The 21,566-nt window shown below is 43.2% G+C and overlaps 1 protein-coding gene across 1 annotated transcript in view; it reads right to left on the bottom strand.

The window, feature by feature from the left end:
* Positions 1-7,165, bottom strand: part of wnt7bb (wingless-type MMTV integration site family, member 7Bb) — a 32,482-nt gene extending 25,317 nt beyond the window's left edge. The window contains exons 1-2 of the mRNA XM_084364736.1: positions 6,711-7,165; positions 1,135-1,361 (exon numbers count right to left, since the gene is read on the bottom strand). Coding sequence (XP_084220862.1) covers positions 1,135-1,361; positions 6,711-6,793 — 310 coding nt within the window. The 5' untranslated portion in view covers positions 6,794-7,165. The remainder of the gene's footprint in view (positions 1-1,134; positions 1,362-6,710) is intronic.
* Positions 7,166-21,566: the final 14,401 nt, after the last annotated feature.

Here is a 21,566-nt window from a genome sequence, read left to right as displayed (position 1 = left end):
AACATGATATGATCCTGTACAGCAACATCTAGTTTATTCTGGTGGCAGTTTGTTCCAATGATTGATGCAGTACCTTGCACACACTGGAGACAAATTCAAATCCAACATGTCATTCTTGATAGCTGCACTGCAAATGTAAAACTTTGTACATCACTTTAGACATTTGCGGAAGTTCTGGAGGATTTGAGATCCAAAAACTTGCAATCGACTGATATGGTATTTTCAGGGCCAATACAGATACAGATTACTAGTAATAAAGGAGGCTAATGACCAATATTCGTATCTGATCCACATACAGATTTGTTTTTTGGTGTTTTGGTTTAGTGCAAATGTGTCTGAGAAGTCTAATATTAATCAACACGGGTTCTGTAGTAATACATACTTTATTTGCCCTTCCGCTGGTCAAAATTTTAAGAGCTTAACTATTTTGGTTAAATGTGTGCTGTTTCTATGTACAGCCAAGTTTAATCAAATTACCACAACCTAGTTTATAGACAGAAACGGGGGCCAAATTTTTGCTACAGGCTCCCCTGACATGTTAACCCGTCCATGTCCAAGAGTTTGTACAACGCTTTTCTGCCTAAGATGCATCAGCCATGTTCTCACAACTAGAGTCAGGCAGTGGAGACGACATTAACCCTAAATCCAAAGCATTAAAGGTGCACTATGCAACCTTTTTACAGACATATAAACAGACAAAGAGACAGAGCTCCTGATACACTAAATAACCAGTTTAGATGTGTATACTTTAAAGCCATTTGTTTCTGAACATTAGAACAAAGAAGACTTGCGTTTTGAGTCAACAAAAACAGCACATCCATCTGGAAGTCCTACAGTTCAAGAACAAAGGACTACATAACCAAAAAAGTTGCTAAAAAAAGTCACATAGTGCACCTTTAATGTAAAAGTAACTTCATCAACACTACAAACCTAAATTCAATTCTAGTTCTGATAAAAAAAATGTTTGACACTGAAGAAACTTGCGAATGAAACAAGTGATTACTGGTCGAAATGACGGAGCGTCCTCTTTTCAACAGCTAAAGCTCAACACAGGCAGCCACACAGGAGCACACAAACACACACACACAGCACACAACGTTCCCTTCCCCTTTTTGCGATAGAACCCAGACTGACCTACTCGCAGCTCCTGGCCGAAGACTGTCCTTTCTCCCAGCGCCGAACAGTTCCAGCGTCCATATCGGAACTGGTATTGACACTCATTGATGCCCATCTGGGCGCCTTCGCCCACAACAATGATGGCGTCCGGGCGGCTCTGGCAGATGGCCCGCTGGCGAGGTGCCAGCCCGGGAATCTTGTTGCAGATGATGTTGGCACCCAGAGCCACCACCGAGGACAGGGCCCTGCCAAAGAAAGAGAAACACACACACACACACACGAACAGAGACTCAGTTAGGACTTCCAAAGGATGGTCAGACTGACTCACTTATGTGAAACTCTCCAGAAACAGGATTCAATTCAACCAGTGATTGATGTACATTCCGTAGTGAAGTGAAAGCTGCACTGCATGAGTACTGCTATTTAATGGATTAGAGGTAAATCAAAAAACCTGAAAACATTTTTAAAAAAACATACAGGGAAACTTGTTAAAACAGTCCAGAGAGAGAAAACAAGATGCTTATTTGACTGCTGACAACGCCACTCCACATTGGTTTGGATGGTGGGAGTTTGAGTAACGAGTTGCGGTTTTTGTGTTAATTGTTAGGTAGCATGGTGGCGTGAAAAGCTGCCAGACTTGACTCTTACGCAAGGACGGTTTATACACTTGCTCAGTGTCTTGCGATGTGGATGCAGAGTCCACTTTTTAACCAAATGTCACACAAAATATTACTCCTTATGATTTGTATAATTATGTGGGGTTTTTTCAAGGTGTGAAATGCTGCCTATAAATTCACGAGAGACTATTTTTACTTGAGTCACATCTTCAGACTTGTCTGCATGGAAAATATTAAAGGTTTTCAACACTGGTTGCCTGAATTCGTGGGGTATTATGTGCTGTACAAAAACCGACACACCTCCCTCTCGGCTCTCCCCATCACATCTGATCACTCGATGTGATGATATCAAAACACATGTTCAAGATGGCTTTGCAACCACCGAGAAAGCCAAAACAGATCACAGCCAAACAAAGCGCTGACTTTCTCCACGACTCTGTTTATAGCCCTCGAAACCATGTAGATACAAACTTTTCAAACATGTCAAGGACGGGGAGCCATAAATGAGCGCAGAGGCAAACGCGGGCTTTGAAGTATGACGTCGATCTCCGAAGGCTTCACCACAAACGGGGCAAACTAACGCTGGCAAGTTGTGTGTCAGCAAAAAGCGACGACGGCGGCGTGAGAGGAGCGAGAAGGGAGAACGGGTGAGGGGCGCTGAGAAAGAGAAACACACACAATGATTTCTGTGGATGCTTTGGTAGGAGACCTCTGGCTAAGAACAATGACAAGAGCGTTGATTAGAAATCACTCCTGGAGTGAGGCTTCAGGCTTCCGTTTTGCTGGTTGTTGAAGTTTCTCCACAAAGGCAGAAAAACATAAATCTCGATTTCAAACACATACGTTCAAATAAATCCCAACTGCAGCGAGACGCATATGTGTTACCAGGCTGCAGACATTCTCTTGGTCCCCTCGTCGCAGTCAGGGGAACGTACCACAGTATGTAAAAGGGAAAGTGCCATTGTGTACACTGTTGATTTAGCAAACCCTGCTCTGAAAATACCACAGATTCTAGCTGAACTAAGATTTCTCTTTTTTTGAATTGCAGCTTGTTCCATGTAAACATCTGTTACCCTAAAAAAAAGAGAGAGAGAACCACAAGCAAGATGTTAATAAGACAAAGGTTATGATTAATCTTTCTACACTGTCAACTGAAGACTGTAACTTTCAAAATGTACAGAAAGTCAAATGCCTTGAAGAAAACATGGCGTGCATCGAACACATCCAGCGTCTGCAGTAAACACTCAGACCTGCTGCTGCTTTCAGACCCTCTTTGCTCTCTGCTGTTAAACAGGCTTGAACTCCACTGACCCTCCGTGACCCTCTGCTGTATATGTGGTCGTTCATGGCAACAATGGCACGTAATCCGTACGAACCAAAAGGTCGAGCTCATTAGGACATTCACCATCTCGCATCATAAACATGATGGTTAAATGGAACTGGGTTGGTTGATATAAATCCAAAGGGCAATAAAATACTTTTGAGTCACTTCATATCTCCGATATTTCAGTGCACTCCCCAAGAGCTAACACAAAAGCACATTGATGTTTTTAACCCTGACAAACAGAAACTCTTAACAACTTCCCCTCTTGGCTCTTTCTCACGTCATTCACCTGCTAATTCACAGAATCACAGTCTCCCATTCTGGCAACCTAAACCATCAGACAACAGCAAACAGAGAATTCCAGAGCTAAGCTTTTAAATCCCTGAAATCATCAAAGTGCACAAATGCGATTCTGTTTGCTTAGCGTATGCTCTGTGTGTACGCCAGCAAGCTTGGGGACGACTCGCCCACGGTTACAGACCCCGGCCGACAGCAGGAACTCCAACAACACTTGGAAATGTCACAGAATCGATGCTGCGGCTGATATCGTTGAAGGAGAAGCTTGTGCATCATACGGAGTGTGATTTCATGTGTTAGCCACAGCAGTGATCTGGAGTATGAACTGATGCAAAGTGTGCAGATTGATCACTGATGTTGGTCTAGTATTAAAGATGCATACTTTTTCAAGAGACAGAGCTCTTGATTTAACATTTTGGATGCACTTTACAGCCATATGTTTACATTTGTCTTTGCAAGCATTAGAGCAATACAGGCTTGTGTTTTGAGTTATGAGAACAAAAGAAGCCCAGCCGTTCAAGAACACAGGACTAAATGACCAAAACTGCAACCAAAAAAAAGTTGCATAGCGCACCTTTAACGCAGCTGTCTTGGTGAGATGAGGTAGTTATTTTGCTGATTTCTAATCAACAGGTGGCGTGAATTTTTACCAAGTGTGAGCTTTGCAGAGATGTTGTAGAGTGCATATCCAAAATTTGACATAAACTCAGAAAGGCCACATTAGTGTTTTGTTTTCATCAGGACTGCATGTTCGGATTATTTTGACAGAGACTGAGTCACAAACAATGGGAGGTATAATTTCTTGCATAAGAAATTTCATTGTCACTGAAAATAGCTATTAAAATCATGATGATGTGACATTTGTTGGGGTCTTCAGCGAACAAACATGTTTTCTTACATCTGGAGAACAAGATTTATTGGCCATGGCATCTCTGCAGCACTGCAGACACTAAATATAATCATTTACATTTTTGATTATGTTGCGATTAAAGGTGCACTCTGTAGTTTTGGGGAAGAAACTTTAATCAGAAGAGAAAGATCTTCATTGACTGACTTTTTTTAATGCCTAAACAAACAAAATAAACAAACTCGCTTTGTTTTCATGACTGAATAAACTGAATAAATAAACTAACCTTAAAGGACAACACAATTTCATACTGTTTTACTTTGTTTATATTTGGCGGACCCTGCCACCTTTCTAGCTTCAAACAGTGTTGTGGGGACCTTATTTTCCTCTGAGAACAGCTTGTTTATTCATTTATGGAAAAAATACATATATCTGAGTTTGTATTATTACCTCATTAATATCGTGAATATTAAAATTCTGAGTTTCAATTTCTTCTCCGAATCTAAATAGTGCCCCTTTAAATTATGCAGTCCTAGTTTTGATCCAAAATGTTATGTTATTGGATTCATCAAACATCAGTAAGCTGGCTGTGCACAGGGACTCTGTCAACCACAGCTTCACTTCTAAACTTTGAGGAGACATACATCTTTATCACTAATAATCTGATTATTATTGAATGTCTATGTCATATAAATCACAACATATGTCAACATTAAATGTCAGAGACATCGATCTCTCCGGCAGTTTGACCTGGCAATTAAATTAACTTCTTCAGAAAAACACAATAAAAAATGACAAAATCAAATCAGCGCCCGTGTGAGGAGCTCGCAGATTCCATCACAGGGTAGTCTGGCCTTTAGAGAAACTATAGTCTACGTCATGGCATACAGTGTGCTCGCAGCCACCTACTCCATCACATGGAACACTTTGAACCTTACTGACACACTATTAAGCTCCCAGGCATGCATCTTCTACCGAGGAATGCACTCACAAAAACGCCAGAGACACGACTTAACTAAGTCAAGTGAATAAACGCTGTTCTTTTTCCCGGAGAAGGAAATTAACTGTTAGTTTGATGCTGAATATTTTTCCCCTTTTTGCTGCTCATTTACAAATACAGGACTTTAAAAGAAAAGGGCCCTGGGGGTGTTTAATTCACGTCAAAATCCAGTTTTTGGACTCTGTCAGCAGTAGCACACTGGTTAGGCCGGAGTGATATTAACAAAACACAGTGAACATGGTCAGATTATTGTCATTGGAACATTAAGTGTGAAATTCCTCGATATTGAAGTGTGAGGTGTGCGATGACCCCAAACCTCTCCGTGGTCAGATCCTTTTGCTGACGGCTCATTTGCCACCCACAGCTCTACAAACTTTACAGTTTAACACTCCACAACATCAGCTGTGCAGCTTTGATGCGTTACATTATTTCGCATCCATATTTAAACGTTCTCCGGACGCATTTTGCGGTTAATGCCCAACAGGAAACATACTTAAATAATCCAAACAAACAATGGTATGTAGTTTTAATGTGCAAGCCGTGGCTATTCTTAGCAGTGTAGCCCACTTTTAACAGAAAACCAAAAACCACATCTATTTCAGCATCAGGTTTGGGGTCTCCGGGCAGCAGAGGAAGGAGCGAGGGCGCATGGGTGAGTAATTATTTTGGAAGCTTTAAGAAAAAGCCAGTGTTTCTCCTGCAAGAGTCGTCTCTCTCTTTTAATTCAAAGCCGCAGCGCATTACAGCGTCGAACACGTGCGTGTTGCAGGCGCACGCTCTTTAAGATGTGGGTTCAAAAAATGATAACATCGAAACGCTGAGAATTAACCAGGAGGTGAGGTAATGCGCGGAGAGGATATTTCACACGCTCTGACAGGTTAACGGTGCTCGCATGCGTAAAAACCCGCCCGTGTTGTTTGAACTTCTCCTCACATGAAAGAATCTCAGCATCCAATTGTCTTGAACATCTCTGCCACTCTGTGGCCAAAACGGATCCATGTAGCAGTCACCAAAATGTTCTGTTTTTTCGGATCCTGCTTAAACATTTGCAACACCAAACCATCACTGCTGCTCCCTCACCAGACACGCTCACCCGCCGGCAGACGGCACATTAGCGGCTTCACCTAATTAGTTTATTCCCACGTGGATCATTTTCCACTGATGAGTTCTCTCTACGGGATTTAACGCGTGTGTAACATGAGGAGGTGTATGAAAAATATCCTAGAATTTAACACATTTGCTGCGTTCAGTTGAGCTTCTGCTGCGTCTGCTCCCTGCGCCGATGACACAATATAAACCACTTTAAATGAACCTCCAATCCGTGGACGCAGAGAACTCAACAAAATCATCCTGAAAAACCGGCGTTTAGTGATTAGAAAGGAAAGGAAATAAAGCCCAGGACAGCTGCACGGGAGCAAAAGCAAACCCCGTGCGTCTTTGCGCTGCTGAGGATGAGCGCGCGCACTCTCTGAAGTTAATTAAGGACCCCGTTAATTGGCTCAAACTTACAGGTAGCTGCCACTCGTCAGGATCAGGAAGATCTGCGGGTAATAGACTGACAGCAGTACACTGCGCGACGAGAAGATGATCATGATGACATTGAGCAAATGGCCACGTTCGGATTGAGTGAGACGACGCGGACGGGCAGGGTGAAGAAACTCCGTTAATTCCCGGCTTTAAAGTCCCTCTCGCACAAAAATCAAAAAGAGGTGCCGTGCGTCTCCTCGTCTCTGGTGCGGTGGCTCTACGCAGCTCCAAGCTCCCAGGGCCGTGTGTGCGCTGAGATTGGCTCTGTCATCTCTCAGCGGCGGAGGCTGTTGCACAGTACTGTGGGTTCCCGAGCCGGAATGATGATGGTTTTAGGGATTTCGCATGGCAGAAAAGTGCCTCTCTCCACTCTCATGAGAGTCGTGCCTGCCATTGGGCAGGGAGAGACACTGCTATCCGCCCACTTTGCCACGGCGGGACAATAGGGTGACACTGATCCGATCCCCCCGTTGGACGTGCAGGAGGTTTCATTCATCGTCACCCTCCACACCCCCACCTCCTCCCCCCCTCCTCCCCGTCCTCCTCCCGCTGCTCCTCCTCGTCCTCCTCCACCACCACCACCACCCCACTCCACCGTCCAGCCAAAAATAAACAAACATAGACGCTGGCTGCATTGAGCCTCGCACCATCATCACAGCTCCATGTGCAGAAAAGAAAGAAAAAAAATCCGTTGACAGGATGTGTCGGTAGAATCAACAAGTTGGTGTCATGTTTACGCACAGATTTGGTTCTTGTAATATTCCTGCATGAACGTGTTTTTTTTTTTTACGTTTTATTATCCTGCTCCCTGCACAGTGCTGTGTCCTTTAACTTTTCCTACAACATTTCCTGAGAGACATAAACTATCTTTGCGGTGCTCATATATGACTTACAGTGACCTTATTATTTCCTGTGGTAACACTATAATATTCCTATAGGCGTCTATAATATTCCCGCTCTGTCTGCTGCGCTCTGATGGTGTTTAATGGCTGGAGTCAAGTATTCTTCTTGTGGTCGTGCTGTTAAATGGTATAATAATCACATCAGATTGTGGGATTGCTAAAAGTGAAGGTACATTTAAGGAGGGTGGAGGGGGGGAAAGAAAGAAAATAGCAGTGTTGTTCCCTGAGATTACATCTGAACAGAGAAATGTAAAATACTTGGGGAGATTTTGTCGCAGGGCTTTCGGGGGGTGCGTTCAGGGGCTTTTATCGCCACAGCATCGTGACTCTCACTCAACACCTGCAGGCTCCAGTCATTGTAAATGAAGAGGGTGCCATGAAAGATTTAGCCCGAGTAAAAAGGATGGAAGGAATGAGCTAATTCCGAGGCTTAGTAAACACGGAGATGGGTGACTCTTCCCCCCCATACTGGAGCTACTGTCATGTGATATGAGCATCTGTCAGTTACACGCTTCACTCCACATGAGGTGCTCACAGGGAGGGCCGACGCTTTTTTTTTTTTTTTTTTTTTTCTTTCTGTGTGGCTGCAGGGATCTCTGAGAAAACTACGAGAACAGTGAGAGCCTTATAGATAAGTGGACTTGTCTTTGAATGTGCTGGATCGCATGTGGCAGCTCATATCACACTGAATAACTTCTAATATTTCATGCGCAATTGGTCACAGATATTCAAGGAAAGCTGCCAAATAATATTGATGATTAATCTGTTACGGTGTGTGTAACTCACACTGACTTTTGAGAGTTTAATCTCCCCTGCATCATCATTTGGCAGGTAAGACTTGTTGCACACTTACCTGTTTAACTTTAGTCCACCGGGGTTTATTATATGGTATAGTTATTATAGGCATTAAAGGTGCAGTATGTAGTTTTGGGGAATCAGAAAAGAAAGATCTTCTGTTGACTTGACTGTTTTTTTTTATGCCTAAACAAACAAAATAAACAAACTCTTTGTTTTCATGACTGAATAAACCGAATAAACAAACTGACCTTAAAGGACAACACAGTTTCATACTGTTTTACTTTGTTTATATGTGGCGGACCCTGCCACCTTTCTAGCTTCAAACAGTGCTCTGGGGACCTTATTTTCCTCTGAGAACAGCTTGTTTATTCACTTATAGCAAAGATAAATATTTCTGGGTTTGTATTATTGCCTCATTAATATTGTAAATATTAAAATCCTTCGTTTGAATATCTTCTCCAAAACTACACAGTGCCCCTTTAAGTTTAAGTTTCAGCTGGATCACCATCAAACATTTAAAATGATTTACTCCACAATTCAGCAGAAAGATTTCGCAAAAAAAGCAGGGACTGTACACAACATTGAAAGGTGCCGTGCATGCACAAACAAACGTGGACAAAAGTGCTAAACAAAAGACTGAATTCATCACGAGTCAGTCTGAGGGTCCTAATGTGATCATGCTTGAGAGGGGCAGCAGAGAAGGAGCCCTTCTGTGTTTATGCATCAAGGTGAGGTATTGCAAAACAGGTAAAAACTCCGTCTGGGCAATGGAATGTGGAAATACAACTCAGTCTGCCGCTATTAATGAAGGTATGCAGGGGTGAGCTGGATCTGGAGCAGAGACAGCGGCTCAAATTATCTTGTGCGACAAAGGAGCTGGAGTCTCATGAGGTGAACTTAATAGCCCTCTGACAGCGAATACGAATCGATCATATTGCCTGTTGGCATGAGACCTGATCTGCCCCTTTTACGCACAACGCATTCCCCGAGCGCAGGCGTTCGGATCTAATGTGTAAAATAGTTTCTTTCTTTAAAAAAAGAAAAAAAAAGAAAAAGAAATACACCTGCTGAAAGCTCTTTTTCACATCATGTTTAAGCGTGAGGTCAGAGGGCAGCCGACGCTTTTTCCTGTAAAGACTTTAACTGTGAGAGTGTCGCAATGAATTTCACACACAGGTTCGCGCATGTGGAGAAAAGACTCCGCGCATGTAATCACAGGTAATAAAAAAAAACTCACCCAAGTCTGAGGTATATGATGCCAAAACACAGGAACACGTAGAGACTCCGCTTTCGGAGGGGTTTGTGCATGATCGGTACCACTTGGTCCAGAGGCCATGCACGGTAACATACGGTGGTCACGCTTTTCCCGTTCACATTGGCGGCTTTCCTAACCCTTCCAGATGCACGTATACCGCCTATGTTCCGCGACGTGAAGCTGAAGCGCCTTTGAAATCTTCGACCGTGCGAAATCCATGGTCCGGCGGCACAGGTGAGATGCTGAGGGCGACCTGTGAGCTGGATAGGAGCTCCAAAATGAAACTTGAGAGAGGGTCGGACTTGAGAGGTGAATGAGTTCTTGGAGGAAGTGCCTCCTATTCGTCCTCACTTTCACGGTAGAGCCTAATTAGCAATTCCCATTTGCTGCGCCATGCAGGTAGAAAAAGAAAAAAAAACACTAGTTGAGCTCACAGCAGCGCCCTGCCAGCGCTGCGGATTCGTTTTTTCTCAAAGCTCCTGTTTCTATTCCTTGGAGACATCTTAAACTCAGTCCATGTTACTAACTTGCAGCGGCCAGGTACTCTAATACAGGTAACAAAAGGGCTGCACGCCTCCTCCTCCTCCTCCTCCTCCAGCATGGATATGCAGGGAATGGGACGGGCTTGCAGTCTGAGCTCAACACGTGTAGTTGTTGTACAGAAAACTAAAAGCAACCAAGTGAAATGGCCTTTTATAGGCCCGTAGCCCAGGCGAGGCTGGTGCCTGTCGCTTGCAACATTGGGCATTACCCCATCAGTGTGCGCCTCACCACAACAGTAAGCCCCATAAAGTCAAACAGACGAGGAATGGCTTTCCAGCTGTGTGAACAAAAAGCACCATCGCATGACTAATAATGACTAGTAATAATGAACTGGCGTCACGATGAATATGTGCCAGTGGAGGTCTGTCAGTCAGTTGAATTTACAGCACAATGCATGAACAAAACAACATAAACAAAACATTTATACTACCATTATCTGGGCTTGAGTCAGGATGATGTGAATTTTGAGCAGATGTTTCAGAGCACACAGTCAAACCCCTTTGGGAGCCATTGTTTGACTAAGAAGACTCCCTCTGGTGGCAAGATGCAGTACAGAGATGAACCCCTTCACTGGGACTCCTGTCCTTTCAGTTTCACAATCAGCAGAGAAATACAGAACAGTTATACAGTTATATACAGGTATCATCTAAATATAGATGCCTCAATGTGTGTGTGACAGTGTGATTAAACTATTTTTACGACACTTTGTGTTAAAATCACCCACTTGATAGTTTGGAATAAGTTTTTCTCGGGGGTTTTCACTCAACAACTTTGAATTTAAGTATAGTTTTCATGCTTTTTCCAGTCAGGGTCAAGGTTGCGCGCCCACATGAGGTGCACGCTAACGCTTTCAGTCTAGCAGCTACAGTGAACATTTTTGCTTTTAAAAGGTTGTAAATTATATCTTTTCAAATCAGTTTGGGATCTCAGGGCTTCAGGAGACTAGAATTACACCGACGACCCGCATGGATCCATTTTAGTTTTTTTTTTGTCCTGTTGTATTTCCCCGTCTACCTCAGTTGCCTAGGAGAACCCTGAAACACTGGTTTTGCTGTGAAGCCCCAGAAATGTTTGGTGGACCGCGAAACATCACCCCACTTTTCATCGGCATGAGGGTGAGTAGATAATGACTGAATTTTCATTTTTTGAGATAAGAGCGAACTTATCCTTTAAGTGCCAGTTAAGTTAACAATATCGACTTATCACTGAATTTGTCAGGGAGTTAGAAAGGAGAATATTTGATTGATATTGTAATAAAGGTTGTGTTATTTTGAAAAGGCCGCTCTGGTCTTAAATCATATGTTATGTTCATGTTATGAAAACCGACTCTCTTCTACCATATTAGTGTTATTAAAAATATATATTTCATGTAAGATCAGGCCTGATGTCTGGCAGGACATAATATTTTTACAGTAAAACTTTTGTTCAACCAGTTCGAAACCTTCTGTTTTCATTCCTATTAGTGTCATTGGAACTGATAATAATGACTCTAATATTGTATACTGCGATATTTTTCGAGATAGTTATCAGGTCAGGAAAATCTTACACTCTGCTCCGCTTCTCCTCCGCTTGACTAGTCAGAAAATCTCAGGAACCTCATTCTCTTCTCTCAACATTTTATGGCCTTGGTTCGGTTTCTTAAAGGAGCACATAAACCATCAATTCAGTATATTTCCAAGAAACGGCATGAAAAACGGCTAACGTGTTGTAATAATGATGGCATAAACTAAAATTACAGACATGAGCTATCTGAGCGCAGAGACTGCCGGGCTGTTGTTGACCACGAGAAACAGACAAAACCGCAGAGACCTTTGTTTCAAGACATCCCTGCATTGTGGTTTCAAGGCCTTTTCCTTCAAAACATGCCCATCAAAATTCCAGATGGATTTTAGAAATAATGAAAGTCAACATGCGGACCCAGGGTGACATAAAAAAGACATGTATTTGATGTCTACCCCGTAACAGATGGTCTTGTTTGTCTTCAAATGTACATAGCTCGTCGTCGAGGCCTGGGCGGGGATGGTCCTGTTTAGTTTAATTAAAATGTTCAAAGAGCCAACACTTTTTTATTAAAGCAGGATCAAGACCGGGGACAGTGTGCGTCAGCGTTATTTGTCACCCGCCATTGTCATTACAGACATGTCGCGCACATCCACGCTCGCACACATTCCTGTGCACGCAAACAAACATGATCTGTCTCTCCATGTCCACGCATACAGCGAGTATGCATGCGGGCTCGCAAATCAAACCGTAGACACAAGCACTGCGGACACACACCGAGGCTCTCACACACACTGTAGCACTTGGGTGGTATGTGGAAGATCTTGTGACACACTGTTTATTTAACTTCAAAAAGCTGAGGCAGGGATGAGAGCATTTGGGTCAGCGAGGACATATCAATCGGAGTAAGTCATACGCCACATCACTGCCCGTGCTTTATGCTGCATTACAGGCCATTGTATTTGAAATATTTCCTCCTCGAGTCTCCTGAAAGGCGGCCGCTGTCCTCCTTGCTCCGTACTTACCCTCTCCTCAGTCTGCTCTACGGCTTTAATGACTGTCAGCCAAACTTTTTTCAAGATTGCACCATTGTGTATCTGTTCCTTTTCATCTACTCGCACCGAAATGTAGAGGGGAAAATGTTGGAAAGAAAGGGGGGAAAAAAGAGGGGGATCATATTTTGGCAAGCACGGGATGATATGTCGCACTGTCTTTTTGAATATTATTAAGTACTCTTGACCGACAACTAAATAAGAAAACCCACCGGTTGCCCATGTGTTTGCATAGGAGCTGGTTCAGCTGGAAACAGTGAGAGGACTGAAACGCAGAGCATGCCAAACCATGGAGTGGCGTCTGGGGCTGGGTCCACCACATCTACACTGGGCCCCAGGCAAGAGGGGGGAAACGGCTATTATGCACTCGCAAAGTCCCCCTCTCTCCATCTCCAACAGCCACTTCCCTCTAACTCTCTGTTCTTCGCCATCTTAACACTTCCCTCAATTAACCAAGCTCAGATTTAGCTAGCGAACGTGACGCGGGGAAAGGAAGCAGACGAAGGAGGAGGATTCACAGAGGTACACCGAGAGAAAGTGACCTTTTAGACCTGGATGTCAGATGTCTCCTCGTACATCTAACTGCGAGGTCAGAGGTTAAACCAACTCTCCCGGTCCTCCCGTCCTGACCAGTGAGTCTGACCTTTTCCTCTCTCCTTTTCAGTCACAGCTGTGGATAGGGAACCAGGGTGTGATCTGATTAATTCCTCACCATGTTCGCTGATATATCAGGTCCTCGGTGGCTCATTTGTGTGCATGCGTGTGTGCATGCAAGCAGATCTGCCAGGCTGGATCCACGTGTATTAGCCCAGGCTGAAATGCTGCGCCATGCCCTCTCCATGGAAAGCAGGTTTTTTCTGCGGGTTGGCTTCGTAGCGTCCGACACCACTTGGAGAACTTGTACAAAGTTAGAACTCAAACTCAAAAGGAGAGTGGTGTTTTTTCTCATGCTAAAAACTTCAAATACTAATTTGCAATGTTGCTATTTTAAATGGGGCTCGCTTCTTAGCGAGGCCGCTAGCCAAACTGTCATGGGTGTTTTCCTGATCAGGCCGGGGGCTCCGAGACAGAACAGGGAGGCAGGATCAATTTACCCAAATCTGACAGTCTGGGACACCACGCCAAAGCTGTAGCCTCTATTCAAGAGCACACTCTGTAAAGTGAATGAAATGGCTTAGAGGAAAGTAAAGAGTCCAGTTTCAAGTTGGAGAGGCCTGAGAATGACTGAGATTAGGATTTGTTGCTACTGTGCCATGTGTCTAGACCTGGCTCATGAGTGTGAGCGGGGCTGCAGTTGGGTATTTTCACAGAGGTAATATAATATGCACTTAATAATGACTTTATGTGACACTCCAGCCGGAATAAATCCTGCTAGAGGAGTCCTCATGCCACCATCAGCAATATTTACTACACAAGACAGCATAATTGATGGTTTGTTTTTCTGACTTAAAGTGTTTTGATTTACAGGCTAATATTTTCTAATGACCCGGAAGAACAATAAAGTAAGATTAATCGGAAAAATATGTCTGTACACTTCATTTAATGCCAATTTGACAATTAAATGGAATCCTTTCAAAAGTCTGTATCAATTAATCTTCTCAGCTTTTCCTTCCCAAATGTCAGAAACAATGGACTAAAACAAAATAGTTAGTTGACGCTGTGTGGGGGACTGAACTGAAGTTATATTACTTCCAGAGATCGCAATATCATCAATCGCCATACCCACAGCTAGACTTTGATATGTAAAACACAAGCTAACTTAAAGTCCTCTAAATCCCTATGAGAAAGTCATATACCACCAGTGCTCCCATTCCATTCTCCAGACAGATCTGACTGCTCTGAGGAAATGATTTGTAAGCAGGTGCTTGAATTGAAATCAGATGTACAGGAGCACATTGTGCCACAGTTTGCAGACGGGACGTCCAGGAAGGGGCATATGTGTTGCGGTTTAGGCACACGCAGTAGACGGTGAAGTGCATTCGAGGATAAGTTCAGCCAAATACGAAAATTCAGTCATTACCTACTCACCCCCGTGTGGATGGAAAGCCAAGTTTCGCAGTCCACAAAACATTTCTGGAGCTTCGCAGCGAAACAGCTTTACAGCATTCTCCTTAACAACCGAAGAAGATGGAGACTTGTTTCCAAATGGAAAAAAACTCAAGCTCTGAGACCCCAAATTGGTTTGAAAAGACGTTTTTTACACACCATGTCAAACCAAAGTCTTCACTGTAGCAGCTGAGCTAAGCATTAGCACGCACCCCTGTCTAAAACAAGTACCCAGCAACTTCAGTTGTTTTGGACGGGGGACTTGTTTCAAAATGTAAAGAAAGAACCTAAAATCGGCATAATCCAAGTCTCTGTAAGCCCAGAGATCCCAAATTGTTTTGACACTTGGTCGAGCTCATGCAGCCACTTTAGACGTGGTGTGCTCTGGCTTTAACCTTACAGTAGCTGGTGTGTAAAAAATGTCTTTTCAAATCAATTTGGGGTCTCCGAGCTTCCGGAGACTCGGACAAGCTGTATGCAGCCATTTCAGGTTTTTCTTTTTGTTTTTTTGTTTCCCATCTACTTAAGTTGTTTTGGAGAATGCTGCGACGCCGTTTTGCTGTGAAGCTCGAGAAATGTTTCGTGGGGTGGGTGGATGATGACTGAATTTTCATTTTTCTGTGAACTTAACCTCTAAGGGTGCGTTACTGTTGTTTTTATAATGTTATGGATACGGCCTAGTTTGATTTATTCGAAGACGTGAAGCAAAGCACAGGACAGGGATCAGTAAATGCAGGAACAATGAATTTCATCACTAACAAACAAAAAACATCAACAAAAAAGACTGATGATACAATAAAAAATACATAAACCACATTCGGTCTCCTTGGTCACAGAATGGAACCCAGGCATTTACATTCACAATAAAATCTGACAGACATATGGCTTGTGTCTGTACCAAAGGCCCCAGACCTTGTGTGCAGTGGAGCGAATACAAGCAATACTCTCTGCTGGCCTCTAATAAGCCTGGGGATATGAGAAAAGGTCTGAGAACAGACAGAGACCACGTCAAGTTGGCACTTTGGACGGGATTTTCATCTGAAATATTAATGTCATGACATGTTCTCTATGTCCAGAAGCAACAATTCAACTGGATAATTGCTGTTTTGTTTTCAAAAAGGCAGCTTGACTGACAAAAAAAAAAAGGCATTAATAAAGCATAAATGACATAAAACAGTAATTTTGAGGTTGGTTTTATGACATTGCGAGTGCTCTTAGCACTCCAACATGGCCTATAGATCTTTAAATAACCATCTTGCATCACTGATCCCAGCGTATATAGCTCTCATCGGTTGAGAGCTATTAGTGAACGCTCTGAGCATGTTTTGCCTCAATAGGCAGGAATATTTATGAGATAACATTGCAAAACTGAATTAGGTATTAACTTTCCTCTCCTTTTGGGTAAACTTTGCGGATACATCAAATGCATGCTTTGGCGTTGGAGTTTACATACCTGTGAAAGTTAAACAGAGAGCATTGACTTAAGGTGTGGCCCCATATTTGTATCTGACCGCAGCTATGGACGGGCACAAGTGCATGCACACGCGCACACACACACAGATGCAAACTTGACTCTGAACAGCTGGGAGTGTTTGCAGTGCGAGTGGGTCGTTGGTTCTCCTCTCCACTCGCACAATGACCCATGCACTGTCTGTGTTTGCACTGCACCTAGCTCAAACAGCGCTCGTTTCCGTCCCCTTTGCCATTCAAGCACACTCTGAGGCTCGCTTTTGTGAAGACGCACACAAACCGGGAAGGCTTGGCCTCAGGTCGCGCTGGGAAAACAGGGGCCAAGTTCATTGAGAAATCAAGTAGAATTTCAGAAATGCACCTGATATATTTCTGTGTTTTCTCCTCCGGCTATTGATAATGTTTTGGCATTCCAATCGGGGTCACAGAGATATTAGTCGTGCACTGTTTCCTTAACAAAGGCAGTCACAAAGACAAACCTGCCGTTGGGAAGAAGCTGGTACACCGAGTTCAAAAAGCCAGTGGGAGCTTGCGCTCTCTCTTCGCTCGGTTATAGAGGTTAATAAAAAACATGGATAAACAATGAACCCCAGACTGTCTGTGCAAAATGAACAAATTGTATTTTCAAGAGAGCAATCTCTTTTACAGTCTTAAATCATATCAGACAATACGCGTTCAATTAAACTTTTGACGTCACAGCAGATTCATTGAGAGCAGGCCGTTCTATCGCTTGCTTTTAATTTTCTCAGAATTTCATTATTCTGCTGATGAACCCAACATAAATCACTCCGGGTGAGTGCATCAGCTAAACGTCTAAAAAGCATTTGGCTATTCTCAATCCACTCCGTCTCTGCGTATGCCATTCCCCTCAATCCATCCATGCTGTTTATCTTCAGCATCGCATTTGGCAGATTGAGGTTTCTATACCAATGGCCTGATATGTTTGGATATAAGAATGCGGTTTTCCTGTTTTGGCACTGTCAGAGTGTCTTTTCCTATACCATCCTGACATCAAACACTGGCTATGTAATATGTAAAGGCCATCTGTGGCGTTCACTCCTTCTCACTGATGGCTTGGCAGCTGCATAGTGAGGCCTAATAATACCGGCCCGATAGACTGCGGTATAAAGAAATGGCACAAAAATTGTTTCCTTACAATGCAGCGTTTTTCAGAAGGGCTGATGTGAAATGAAATTCAAGTTAGATTTGCTGTTGATATAAGGGAGCAATTAGCTCGACCAATCATCCTTCAAATCGCATTGTGGCGCATGCCCAAGATTTCGAGTTATGCAATGATTATATTTCTCCCTGCAGGTTTAGAGCACACGAAATAGTTGGTACATTATGTGATTTTGTGCAACTATTACCAGCTACAGAAAACAGCAGAGGATTTTTTATGTATTTTTTTGTATTTTATTTTAATTGTTACACCAATAAAGCTTCACCCAGCAACAAAACAAAAACAACATTCCTGACTTTTGTTGAAATCATGAATTTTGACTCCAGCTCCATGAGGTAGCTTTTTCCAGAGCTTTCGGTCAAATCCTGAACAATGCGAACAATTGATATGTGAGAGAGACTCCTCTTGATATATCATTGGCTAGTTAGTTAGGTAGCGCTTTGCTAACATTAGCTATCCTAACACTAAACACAGTGTGATGTGATGTGTCCGTAAAGGTTGTGGCATCTCTATGATGTGACTTTACATCATTATGTTACCTTTGAACAGACGTTGTAAAACATGAATAAATGCATACAATGCATTTTATTATCTAGTTTGACGATCAGTCATGACTGAAGTCACTCGCTATTAATGGATATTGGCTACTTGTGCTGTAAAAAAATGTGTTAAGTTGCAAACAGGTGTACCAGAGGATGCTGGGAAGAACTATATTTTGGGGCTTGAAAAATGTTGTTGTATCAGATCAGTGCATAAACTTGTACCTGTCAATGCCTGATCCAGCATTTTAGGCTGTGTCTGAGGCATTTCCGATACTGGTGTGGGAATCAGAACAACAACATTATGTGAATTGTGTTTTTTTTTCACAATACTTTCCAGGTCTTATTAATCAGTTATGAAATTATATGTATGTCTACATTTCAAGTAAAGTACTGTCTCTACAATAGTTCAAATTAATTGTGCAACGAGTAGCAGAGGAATAGAGAAAGAAACTGTTGCTTTTGTTAAAAGCCACATTTTTGTTTTTTTCCAAAACTTTCTTTGGTTAACGTATATGTTAACTGCCTCTTCAGTCATCTTCTGTTGTCACTGTATCTCAAAAAACAAAATGATGCAGGGTCCCCATGTTAAAAGATTAATAGTGAAAACCAAAAGGAGCTCTTACTCTATACGATGACGCAATGGACAAGTCCACTGATCTGCTTCCAGACTGACATATAGTCCAGTTTTAGCATCAAATAGTAAAACACCAGATCTCAGCTGGGTACTAAAAGATTAAAGCTTCTTAGAAACATTACATAGAACATAATTCTCTCTACTGTAATAATATTTTATCATCCAAAATGTATGCAATTTTGCTTTACTTCACATGTCATTAGCCCACATCCCTTTACTCAGCAAGCACAGTTTTCTAGCACGTTTTCATAATTTGAAAATACCTCACTGAATACATACCTGCAGAACAAAATGGTCACTTCCCTTGACCATCCTTTAATTTATTTATCCCAACTGAGTATCCCTGCAGTGACCAGGCGTTACAGACTAACAACATAAAAAAGAAAATATGTCACAAGATCAGAATTAGAAAGCAAATGAATCCCTGAATATTCTGGATATGTTATGTGCATGTGTGTGTCGTGTCTGTGAGCTGGACGTCCAGCCTCAGGTGGGTTCAGAGTGTCCCGGGCTTCTCTGGCAGCCTCGGGTCGGGCTTGGCATCTGGGCTGCTTGTCAAACACAGGTTCTCTTTGTTGTGTCAGCCACACACTGAACCTTGCAGGGGCCTCATGTACACAAAGGAATGTTTGGATGGATCCGTTACACAGCCACACACACTGCTTGTTTGCCTGTTTGACTCCACAACAGTAATCTGACATCTAAATTGGGTCAGGGAGGTTCTTGTCGTGCTCAGAGGCCGGACAGTGCATACGGAGGCAGCCAGAGGAGAGGAAACATTAGCAGGACAGTTAAATTGTTCTGGACCGGGAGGGTCACAGTCAGAATCACTTAAATTGTCAGGAACAATAAAGTACACAACGTAGTCCTGGTGACAAGATCAGTTTGCATACCAACACAGGTTGCAAAGGGCAACCAGACCGCACAGAGACTTGAATGAACCAAAAGAGAAATTACCTCCTTATGAATATCTGATGCCATTTGTCTATTAGGACTGTTTACTTCAGCCTCATCTCTCTCCGAGCTGCTTTGAGGACATAAATCCCACATAATTTGCATGCACAGTCAACACACACTCCGTTTCAACTCTCATCCTGCTCCTGGCCTCCGGTTAACCCTGCACTTTTCTCCCTGTGTGTTTGGGTCTGTAAAAGCCCACTTTGTTGTGTCTGAGCAGTGAAGCATCCCAGTGAGCAACGACTTCCTGTGAGAAGTGACTGCTGTTTCAACTCCATGGCGCTGGGCTGCCTGCGGTTTGTCTGTCTGTCTGTCGGTCTGCCCTCAAGCTTCCCCTCGGCGCGTAGAGGAAGAAGACATTTCCGTGGAGACAGAAGAGTGACAGGCGGCGTTGCCAAACCCAGAGCTCCCCGCTGGCAGCCGCGTCTCCACTGGAACTGCAAACAGAGAGCATTCTGGGTTGTTTGACAGCGGAGGTCAGAGGGCACTTTGGTGTTCCATTTGGACTTGGACTGTCGCCGTCGCCAGGGTTCATCCTTTCTTCTTCTTCTTCTTCTTCTTGTTCTTCTTGCTCTGCGTGTCTCCTCAGTTCCTCCTTCTGTCTGGTGTCATGGTTTTAGGATGAAGATGACAACAACGGCTGGCGGACACAGAAGGGGAGCCATCGTCCGCACTGAAGCCGGAGCCATTACCTCAGCCGCCACCAGCATGACAATGATATTTTCAGCCGTAGCGTAAACCCCGTTAAAGACACATGAAAGGCTTCACATTTGGTTTTATTTTGCTGTGGTACAACACTGTTTTTTTTTTTTTTTTTTACTGCATGCATTCCCTCAGAGAATTAAAAGAACCTCTCCTTTGTTTGGACTGTCTCATAACAATTAGGGCCAAGTGCAAGAGTAAAAGTCATTATCGGCTTCTGATGAGAGGCTGTTGTAAGTGTGGAATGGCAATGTAATGGTCTTATTAAAGGCATTTAGATGGAAGATGTTAGCATGACTCTCAAGAATTCCCAGATGACATTGTAGTTTGTAATTAGCTAATGAACAAATGTAAGTGTGTCCGTATCTAGCGCTGATTTAAGAGCTAGTCAGTGGGGACAAAGAACGTCCTCATAGCAGCATGTTCTAGACTGAATTCAGACGCAGGATAACCAGAAGTGACTGTGAGAAAACAGAAATGTTCTTCCGCTCCCCACATGCTGTTCTTCTGAGTATTTATTTTATTCTTCACAGAATATATTTGTTTTTGGTTAAATCGGCCACCTCCGTATCTCCTGGAGCCAATATTACACTCGGGAGTGGTTGGTCTATGAGTGGATTAGGACTTTTCCATTGACCAGCGGTTTGCAGAGGTTATAATCTTGCACCCTAAAGACAGATTTCCCGTTAAGCCCAGGAAAGCTGTCTGACACCACTTACTGGAATCTGGTGGAATTTGTAGCAAACTCTTGCTGGCAGAGACGCAGAAGACGCACGGAAAGCTCTCAGGAAGCGGCAGATAGCAAATTGTGGACAATTCCTCTTTTTTGACCAATGGTGCACGAGGGCAGTAAATTTGTCTTTCCTTTATCTTCATTTAGCTTGAAGAGAATAATGGCTCCCCAACGTGCACAGTGCTGGCGCCGCACGCTGTCGGACAGATAAATCATTCATAACCGAGCGATTAAATATATTGAGGGATATATTGGTGGTTAATGGGTGGTTGGGTCCTGGCACTACTGTATGAAATTCAGACTTGACCGCTGTCATCAGGAATCCATTTGAACGATGATGTCTTTGGGAATGGCTGCCCATCTGTGTGTGGTATCATAAATTAGAGCAATATGTCAAAGAATCAGCTCAGTACATTATGATCTACATGTGACGTGTGTGATACGTTGTGTTCAAAAAAGTGGTCAGTTTGATGTGTGTGAGTCACGCACGGATCACTCTTCTGTTTTGACATGACATGTGCTGT

Source organism: Pagrus pagrus (genome assembly GCF_965226575.1).
Source record: "Pagrus pagrus genome assembly, chromosome: 10".
NCBI lineage: Eukaryota > Metazoa > Chordata > Actinopteri > Spariformes > Sparidae > Pagrus > Pagrus pagrus.
Note: the sequence above shows the minus strand (reverse complement) of the source record. Positions and strands in the feature narration are given on the sequence as shown.